At 40.0% G+C, this 10,236-nt stretch overlaps 1 protein-coding gene across 1 annotated transcript in view; it reads right to left on the reverse strand.

The window, feature by feature from the left end:
* The window catches only part of RYR2 (ryanodine receptor 2), a gene marked incomplete at its 5' end in the record, with an annotated part of 583,561 nt that overhangs the window by 307,931 nt on the left and 265,394 nt on the right, over positions 1-10,236 (reverse strand). Inside the window, 2 exons of the mRNA XM_023519246.1 lie at positions 4,830-4,933; positions 9,013-9,117. Coding sequence (XP_023375014.1) covers positions 4,830-4,933; positions 9,013-9,117 — 209 coding nt within the window. The remainder of the gene's footprint in view (positions 1-4,829; positions 4,934-9,012; positions 9,118-10,236) is intronic.

A 10,236-nucleotide genomic window follows, 5' to 3' on the forward strand; every position in this document is an offset into this window, starting at 1 on the left:
GAAGCCTTAAAAAAAATCATGGTTCCTGCCTTCATGGAGCTTACAGTCGAGTAGGAAAGGCAACCATTAAATAACCTTAGAAAGTTATATTACAAATTGTGCTGAGAGCCATACAACTATTATAAGGTGCTAGAACAGAGGGAAAGGAAGAGGCGGGGAAATTCTTATCAAGGAAGTGTTTTAAGTGGAGGCCTGAGAGCTGAATAAGGACGGTCCAACTTAAGAGTCAAGCAAAGAACTTTCTATTCAAAGGAAACAGGATAAGAGAGACAGTAGAAAGTTCAACTCATTGGAGGGAAGAGACTGTGGGGGCTGGAACGTAAGAATGGTGCCAGATATAATGTCAAACAGGAGATGTCAGATCGAGATCATCCAGGCCCTCACCGTGCAGGGTAAAAGCCACATATGAATGTAGGTGCAGGTGTGTGATGTGAACTTGGGCTGCTGTGTACAGAATAAACAAGGCAGTGAGAGGACCATTAGGAGACTGCTAACTGTGATGGTGGCTTGGTCCAGGCTGACTGCTGTGGAACCAGAGACAGGGGACAGAGAGAAGGGACACTCAGAGGCCCTGGTAATGGACTGGATGTATGCATTAAACAAAAGAAGTATCAGGAATGATTTCCAGGTCCCTGGCCTATCTGGTAGATGAACAGCAGGGGGTGCTATTCCCAGGGCAGGTGAGTGAGGCTTAGCTCTGGGCTTCTGAGGCAACCAGGAAAGTCCCCCTGAGGGGTGGATACACACTTCCCTCACTCAGAGCAGATGTGTGCGGGGGACGTAGAGATGGATATTTGGGCAGTGTGGTGATTAAGTCATGAGCATGCTAAGAAAACCTCCAGGAATCTGCACAGTGAGAAGGAAAGGTCCAGGATTGAATAAATGGTTCCCAACATTTAGAGAACAGAAAGACTGCTAGCCCCCTTCCTCTGTCCCAGAAAGGCCTGGAGGTACAAGGAAAACTTTCTCTTTTAGGAAAAAGCCACGCCTCTTTCCTTAACTGTTATTTCCCTCCCTTCTATCTTGTTCTCCTCTGGGTTCCTTTGTCCCTACAATTTCTCCCCACCCTCTGTGTACAAAAATGCACCATTTCCTAAAAATAAATACTTGGCCTGGAGAAAAAAAAACATCCTTGCAGTCTCACTATATTTTTGTTAACTTCCAAAGAAATAAATTCTATGAAAGGACATCATGTGCTGATTAAAAATCCTTCTATCTTTAATTTCCAAAACATGACTTATTTATTCATAAATTGAGGTCTGGAACTCGGAAAACATTATATGGATTGAAAATTAAGCCAGAAACTAAGCTTTCAGTAACACTGACCACGTGTGGAGGCCGGGCCATCTAGGAGGCCGGTCTCCCAGGCCATGCTGCTCTGTAAAAGAGTGTCAGAGGTTGGCAGAACTGTAGCATACACAGATGACCATTCCAGCCTCAAGTCAGTTGTCATTATCAACAATTTACATGACACAAATATCACAGAAAGAGCATCAAAAATTCACATTCACATTAAATCATCTCCCATCCCAAATTAAGTAGTATTCTGGAATGATTTCTTGCACATATGTTATTTGGCATCACTCAGAATTTATACCAAGTTGTTAGGCCCTCCCATGACATGTTATAAAACAAACATGCAAAAAGCCTAGACTGTGTGTCTCCTGGTAGACATAAGACGCTTCAATATTCCATCTTTAGCCCTCATAATAATTCTCTGAAGCAAAGACAGTTAGATCCTCATTTTACGAAGGAAAAGAAAATCTGAGGTTCAAAAAGGTAGAATTGCTCCAGCAAGATTCCGTTCAAGGAATAAGTCCTTGAACTTGGACTGTCCAGCTCCAGAGTCTACTCAACTCTGGTGCCTACCAACTCAATACGTTAATAAGGGAACACACACACAAAAAAAGTGCTGTGCTTTCTCTAAAGCACTGGAATTGGGCATAGCATGAATTTTGGAGAAGTGGGGTATTTTCCCTCTAATTTGATTATTAAAGACATAAAGAAATTGTGGCATACCTCTTGAGGTTAGGACACGATTATAAGAGGAACTTTACCTAACTATTGCAATCAGTGTAACCTAATTCACTGTACTCTCAATGAATCCCAAACAATGAAAAAAAAAAAAGAAATGGGTTCATCACAAAACCATATAAATATATACCACTTAGGTACAAGAAAATCCAAGAAGTAATGTTATCAACTAGCTCATGAAAAGGGTCACTAACATTCTCCATAAGGAACAGCACCATGGTATTGCAGTCTGATGGCCAATCAAACCAGCTCCCAGTAGTTGTTGGGAATGAGACTGGATTATAGACAGCAGTCAAAGCCTCAGAGTATTAAGTCCAACATTTTGCTCTTTGCAAAAGCTGCCTTAGCGGTCAATTGCTAAAATAATAGAGAACATATTGCAAATTTAACTGTTAATAAGTTAGGTTAGACCATGACCTTTTAATAAAACGTTGTGTTGTAAAAAAAAAAGGGGGGGGTATGATAATGAGCTGCCATGAATTACAAAGGTAAACGTACAAACCTCACGTCATAACCACAAAAGAAGAACGCAGACGCTGAATGTAAGTCACCAGGTCATAGCAGCTCATTACATGTTCCTTAGGACAGGAAACCCTTGTCACGTTTTACCCTTACAAGGTTCTAAATGTACTTGATTCGCATAGACACTATTTCAAGTCATTAGCAGAATCTAAGCCCACTCCATGCCTAATTTATTTATTTCCATGACACTTCATCTGTATCTTTGAAGAAATAGCCACATATCCCTTAAAAATGGGGATACGTTCTGAAAACTTGTTAGGCAATTCTGTTGCTATGCAAACATCATGAGGGATGGTCTGACCTATTGCCCCTTGGCTATGCACCTGCACAGCACGTTACTCAACACTGCAGGTCACTGCAATACATTGGTGTTTGCGTATCTAAACACAGGCAAGGTCATGTATTGTGCTATGATGTTATGACACCTATGATGTCACCAGGCAACAGGAATTTCTCCGTTCTATTATGATCCTATGAGACCACCATAATATATGTGTCTGCTATTGGTCTCACACGTCATTGTGACTCATAGGACTGTGTATCTGAGCCCAAAGTCTAGAATCAAACGCAGTGTTTAAGTTTTATGATCTGGGTCTTTGTTTAAAAAAAACTTCACTGGCAGTAAGTCCTTACTCTTAAAACTGAAACTGAAAAAGAACTAAGGTATCATTTCACACTTAATATGCAAACGTATTAGGATAAGTGACTTTTTGAACAAATCCAGTTCTATAGGACATTGAGAATGAGGAGACAAACGTTATAGGTTTTTCAAAAATATTTTCTTTGCTTTTCTATATTAAATTTTGAAATTATATTCCTGCCTGTATTTTATTATAGACCCATTCTTCCATCTGCAAAAGTTAAGTAGCAAATTCAAGAGATCAATTAGCAAAACGTCTCTGAAAAGCATTTATAAGATAGTATAAAAAAATACTCAAAATATGTTGCTCAAGCCAGTGGCAGCCAGCATGTGTCTGTTGTCCCACCTATTCAGAAGGCTGAGGCAGGAGGATCACCTGAGCCCAGGAGTTTGAGGCTGCAATGAGCTATGATGGTGCCTGTGGATAGCCACTTATACCCCAGCCTGGGCAACACAGCAAGACCCCGTCTCTTAAAAAAAAAAAAAAAAAAAAAGATATGTTGAGTGGTGCCTATGGCTCAAGGAGTGGGGCGTCAGCCCCATATACCGGAGGTGGCAGGTTCAAACCTGGCCCTGGCCAAAAAAAAAAAGATATGTTGCTTAGATAAATGGTCCCCAGAGGTACTCTTTGAAAGGAGGATGTATGCTTAAATAAGTTTAGAAAACACCATAAACAGACTCCTCCTCATTTTAGAGATTTACCATACTAATATTTTAAAAGTAAGTTAACAATTTGGGGGTTTTTTGTTTGTTTTTTGAGACAGACTCTCACTTTGTCACTCTAGGTAGAATCCCATGGCATCATCATAGCTCACTGTAAGCTCAAACTCATGAGTTCAAGCAATCTTCTTGCCTCAGCCTCTCAAGTAGCTGGGACTATAGGCATGTGCCACTGTGCCCAGCTAGTTTTTCTATTTTTAGTAGAGAAAGGGCTCTCACTCTTGCTCAGGCTGATCTTGAACTCCTGAGTTCAACCAATCTACCCACCACAGCCTCCTGGAGTGGTAGGATTACTGGCATGAGCCATTGCACCCGGCCCTATTTAGCTACTTTAATTCAGCATCTTTTAACTCTACTAGACCAAAATATTGATGGCAAGGAACTAATTTTCTTTAATTTCTATGGTATTGTAGCTTGATACTGTAACAACAATAAAATTATGAGAGAAAATTAATTTTTTGAAGACGTACAAGTTACAACTTTACATTTTAAGAAATTATTAGATTTCATAGACATACAATAAATAGCTCCCTTAAATTCGCGTAAGAGTTTCTAAACACTCATGATATCTTTACATACCTTGCCACAAACCAGGGCCAATTTGTACCCCATCCTTGGATTACATTCCACACTCTGTAAAGCACTATTCATCAAACCACAGAACCCACATATTCCACGTGTCTGTGAACGGCTGTATGACACCCTTGGGAAATACTGGCGTAGAGCAAAATGCCACGAAATAACAGACAGAGTCAAAGTCTAATCCCAGCAAATGCTAATCCAATCTGCCTACGCGTTATTAAAAGTTCTAACTGCTATTAAAGCATCTTTGCAGTGAACTAGAGTATAACGTCAATATCTGGCTCCTTTCAGGTAATGCAGATCAGAAAACAGAGACAGTCAGGACACTCACTTCAAGGTCTCCAGTGACATCTGTAAGTTGTAGTTGCGTTCCTGCTCAGGCAGCTTGGAGAACTCCACCAGACACGGGTGCTGTCTCTTATTGTCATCTCTCACCTGCGACAGGACGGGAAAGCAACAAGTAAGAGTCTCCTGTGTCAGACACTGGCAATGGTAATTCAACTGTGGTGCAAAGTGGGGAGGGAGAGCAAGAGGAAATGCCCATGTGACCCCAGTACCCACAGGCTCCCCCCCGAGCCCCTTCCACCATTTACTTCAATCTCACCTTCTCAATAAGGATCACCCTGCCCACCTGCCTGATCAGGCAACCTGCTCAACCTCCTGATACTCTTCTTTCTTCCTTTAACTTTTTTGTTCTATAATACTTAGCATCTTTTTATTTTTTTTTATATTTTATTTATTTTATTTTTTATGTTTTTTTCACTTTATTTTTATTAAATGATAGCTGTGTACATTAATGCAATCATGGGGTACAGTGTGGCGTTTTCATATACGATTTGAAATATTTCCATCCAACTGGTTAACATAGCCTTTATGTCATTTTCTTAGTTATTGTGTTAAGATATTTATGTTCTACATTTACAGAGATTCATTTGTACCCTTGTAAGATAAACCATACTTAGCATCTTCTAACAGACTACATCCTTATTAATAATGAAGGGTATTGGGTTATTGTTCTGTCTCCCCGTACTAGAAGCAAAGACTTGGGTCTCCTCATTCTTTGATACGCCCTAAGCACCTAGACTATGACATGGTGGTACTTAACAATGTTATATAAATTGAAATTAATTCCAGGGAGAAGGGGTAGGGTGATGACTTATTTTGTAATGATTTTCCGTGTAGAATTAAACTGACTGGAGACACTGATTAATGACATGCCTGATGTAAAAACTCTTGGAGGTGGTTCTGGTTGTTCATTTCACCCCCTGTTAGAGACCTCCTGCTCTTACAAATCGCTCTACTACCTCAACAAAATCAGTTAGCATAATACAGGCGGTTCTGCATATTAATCCTTGGAAGTGTATATCAGCAATCACATTAAAGTCAAGGGAATAGATTCATGAGAAAGATGTTCTCTATCCTTGCATCAGTAATTAGGCTTGTTATCTTCTAGGAGGCCTAAATTACAGAGGCGTTACTTCCCGGGCAGCACCTAGATGACAGCCACAGGCTGTCAGAGAGCAAATGACTCTATTGGAATAATTACAAGGTTTTATAAATGCCGCCTAGAAAGTACAAAAACATGAGCAAGACTAGTCTTCAGGATTCACCAAGTTAGAAATAGTCTATTTATTCCTTTCTCGATCTGGAGATCATGAAACAGGACTTTTATAGAAGCAGGTAACATGTAGACTTACTTAAATGTACAATTCCGGAAATGAGATCGAGTTATACAATTTAACTCTCAACTCTAAGTCTCTAACCCTAAATACTAAGCATAAAAGTAAAGACAGACGTGTCTCGATCCTAAGATACTATCTTCCCCATTTGTGTAATCTCCACCTCCTTTTACTCTATAAACACCATCATCCGCTGGGGGTCTGAGCTAAAACAAGAAACCTGCTGAGATTTCCTTTTCTCTCCTACTACGGCCCATACTTGAACTTGAAACATCTCCTGTCATCACAAGTCTCCATCCCCACTGCCGGGCACAGTCTTAGCACTTCTCACCTGGGGCACTGTTCCCTCTCCCTGTCACACTCATAGCAGAGCTTCTTTATAATACATAGACTTATGTATCACCTCCCTCCTAAGCATTTTTCAAAACTCTTAGACCCTATGGAATAAAATCACGTTCTGCCCAAGGTCTTTGGGGATGTACCTCTTGCCTACATGGCCTTCCCAGTTCTATTCCTCTGTACTATGGAAGAACCTTGTTCTTTGCCCTGGGACAATACTGTGCCACTGAACAGTCATTGCAAATGCCTGTTCCTCCTGCCTCCTCATTTTACCCTTGCCAGGCCCTCTGCCTAGAATACGGTCTTGTTCTCTAGTTGCCAGAACTCATCCTTCAGACTCAAGTCAAATATGTGCCTCTTCCTGGAAGCCTTCCCTGAGTCCTAGGCAAGACCTAAATCTTTCTTCTGCCCTCCATAATTGCGTGCATGTCCATCACCCAACAAAACAGGAAGTTCCTAAAAGGCAAACACAACGCTACCCCAGTAGGCATACAATAAATTTTAAAGGGACCAATAAATGACAGAATGATTGTGCATGAGGTTATTCCATAATATACAGCCCTGCATAATGCTCCTATGAAATTTATCCCCAATAAACTGTAACTTCATGGCAAAAACTAACTAAATAAATAAATTCAACATACCGGGTAGCTAAGTATAAACTACTCCAAAGGAAAACACACATGAATACTTCAGAACACTATTTAAAATGTTAATGAATTTAGGATATTAACCTAGAAAAAGGCACAGGCCTTCCCGTAGAATAATAGAGGTTGAAAGGTCAGAAATTACAAATACTTCACTAAAAGGAGCTTCAGAGAAGGTTTTGTAAAAGCAGCAGTCACGCATTAGATGAAATGGTGCAGATAATAGCACAACAGAAACACACCAAGGGTTCACTGTCACCCCTGGAGACACGGGAAGCCCAATGTTGCCTCAACCCACCTCAGAACCAGCAAAAGGGAAGCTGAGTCAGTGGTGGGCAGGGTGGTCCAAGGCTCTGCACTCCACATGGCTACAACCATGTTTGAAAACTCAAAGAGTACTTTGTACATAGCAGGAATAAGGCGGATGGTATTAAACTGAACTAAATTTAACTGGGAGAATAATAATGAGATTTTCTATTTTTCTCACGTTTTAAAGAAGAAACATAACTAAGACTTCTCTGCAAAACATGATCATTTAGGTGAACTTAGGAGCCTGCGGTACGAGACCATCTCAATGGAGCATCAACTCAGTAAAATACTTGCTGTCGCTGTATGAATTTTTTGTTGTTTTTTTTTCATTTTGCTTCTTTTCATGAACTTTTTGTCTAAATCTTCTTAGCCTCGTCTTGAAACTTTTAGGGAATTTTGTCCTTAATTCCTCTTGCAATTGACTAGGACATCTATAACATCTCTCCTCCTCTTGACTTTAATTGTGGTTCAGTATTTTATCCAGCATTTATAGATGTCCTTGATTTTTAAGAGTCTATGAAAGTCACCCCAAACTAGCCACTTCACTGTTTGCTGATGTACCAATGTCTAATCATTCCTTAGTTAATGAAAGGATCCCATTTGGGGGCTATGCTTCAGCAAGTCTTACAGTAAAAAACAGTTCTAAACTTGAAGTTATAAAACTTGCATTCCAGCCCTACTTAACTAGCTCTGTGACTTCTGCCGAAGCATTTAACAACTCTATGGGAACTGTCTGCTACTTCCTAACCAGTAAAACTGAAATAACAACACATAACCCTGTTAAATGCAATGCCAATTTAACCTAATAATCTGTATCTGAAAAGGTAAAGCATTAAACAAATATATAACACTACTGAGTAGTGTGGAAAGTCCTATGTTACTGCTGAAAATTGAACACTGAATACTCCTCATTCAGAACTCAGTGCAACAATCTGTGCCTTGGGAGATACACTAAGGCCAAGATCATGCCAAAACACCCGGGTTACATAGAAAGTTGTTTGTTTTATTTTAAATCTAAGTTTTATTGACACATTGTGAACTAAGATCTTTAACAAGTCATCATTTGAAACGTGCAATTATTTATAGACTGTCTTCTACCTGTGAAATCAACTAGGAACTTTTGGCCACAGGTCCCCTGCTGTTACATACAATTGGAACTAAGAGAAAAAGGGCAAAATAAAATGACTTATTTCTTTTCATTTTCACTATCAATTACAGAGATTTTTTTTTAAGTAGCTCAGAAATCAAAGTCCACTATCTGTATCTGTTAATCTTGATTTGAATATGTAACTTTCAACGCAAAGACTAGTAACTTTCACTTGTCTAGACAAGGAGACTTTCAATGAACCTGTCAGGGACGTCAGTCAGCCCATTTACTACAAAAACACAGTAAAGCAAAACTTCCCTAAAAATAACGCATGGGGGGAAAAAGATCAATCCAATTCACTTATGTCCCCCCATAGGAAGATAATGAAGAAAAAGTTACGTTTTCCGAAAGATCAATTAACAGAATCTGAAAATAAATTTCAAAATTATATACCGGGCCATACTGCCAGCCAAGTTCAATTTTATTCATAACCCAGAGTTCATGGATATTCTCTGCCAGTTTTTCTCTTATCCTCTCTAGATGAGGCGGCAACACGATCTAAAATTTAAAAAAAGAAAAGAAACATACATCAGAAACAAACGGCATTCACGGTCCTCACTGTGAATTAAAACTAAACAAAACTGTCTCACAAATCCTTAAAATATAATATAAATAGGTTCTGAACTTCTTATTTCACGACGTTCTTTAAGATAAACATCGAGACCTTCATTTAGGTTTCCAAGTGAGTTTATGAAACAAAAATAAATAAATAAGGGAGTATTTGGCAGCAGCAAATAAAGATGTTTAATGAGCCAGATATGGTGCCACATGCCTGTAGCTCTAGCTACTTGGGAGGCTGAGGCAAGAGGCTCACTTGAGCCCAAGAGTTTGAGGTTGCTGTAAGCTATGATGCCACAACACTCCACTCAGGTTGACAGAGTGAGACTCTGTCTCAGGAAAAAAAAAGAAAGACGTTTAATGGATATGGGACAACTACCAAAGTTTGCATCATTTAAAACAAGGAATCACCCCAAAGCTCTTACACCAACCTGGCCAGCATCCACGGCCAGGGTGAAGGAAATTCAATGTCCAATTTATAATTCGTTGGCTCTTTGAGCCTATAAATGACTGATTGCAGTGATGATTCATGATTCCCCTCAACTCTACTCTGTTACTGCTGATAGTAACTGGTTAACATAGCCTTTAGTGGTTTCCAAATATAAGCCTCAAGGTAAAAAAAAAAAAAGAAACAATCTTCACATGTTTCCATGAAAAAGAGAAAGTGAAATAATCATTTTAAAAAATCCAGCTGAGGGGCTGGCTCTTGACATCTCTATAAAGCACTTCTGTGTGACCCCACAGCTAGTCCCCCACTGGACAGAGCTGGCGGAGCTAGAATGTCCCTGAGGGAGGTGCATCTCCACAGGGAGCCGACCACCCTGCCTCCTCTCCCTGAGACGGCAGTGGTCGTCTAGATCATGGGCACTCCTCCCCGTGCTACCACTGCAGCATCTCGTCCACTTCTAGCCTCCCAATCTGTTTCCTACTAAACTCAGGCAGCTCTATATAGACCCTGTTGCCTTTCATCAGTGACAACACAAACTGAACTTGAGTTATGAATGATGTGTGCATGTTTATGCCAGCTGCATGAGTCTGAGACTAGCCTGAGCAAAGCAA

The sequence above is a fragment of the Otolemur garnettii genome, unplaced genomic scaffold, assembly GCF_000181295.1.
Source record: "Otolemur garnettii isolate 467f Iridium unplaced genomic scaffold, OtoGar3 scaffold00165, whole genome shotgun sequence".
Classification (NCBI taxonomy): Eukaryota; Metazoa; Chordata; class Mammalia; order Primates; family Galagidae; genus Otolemur; species Otolemur garnettii.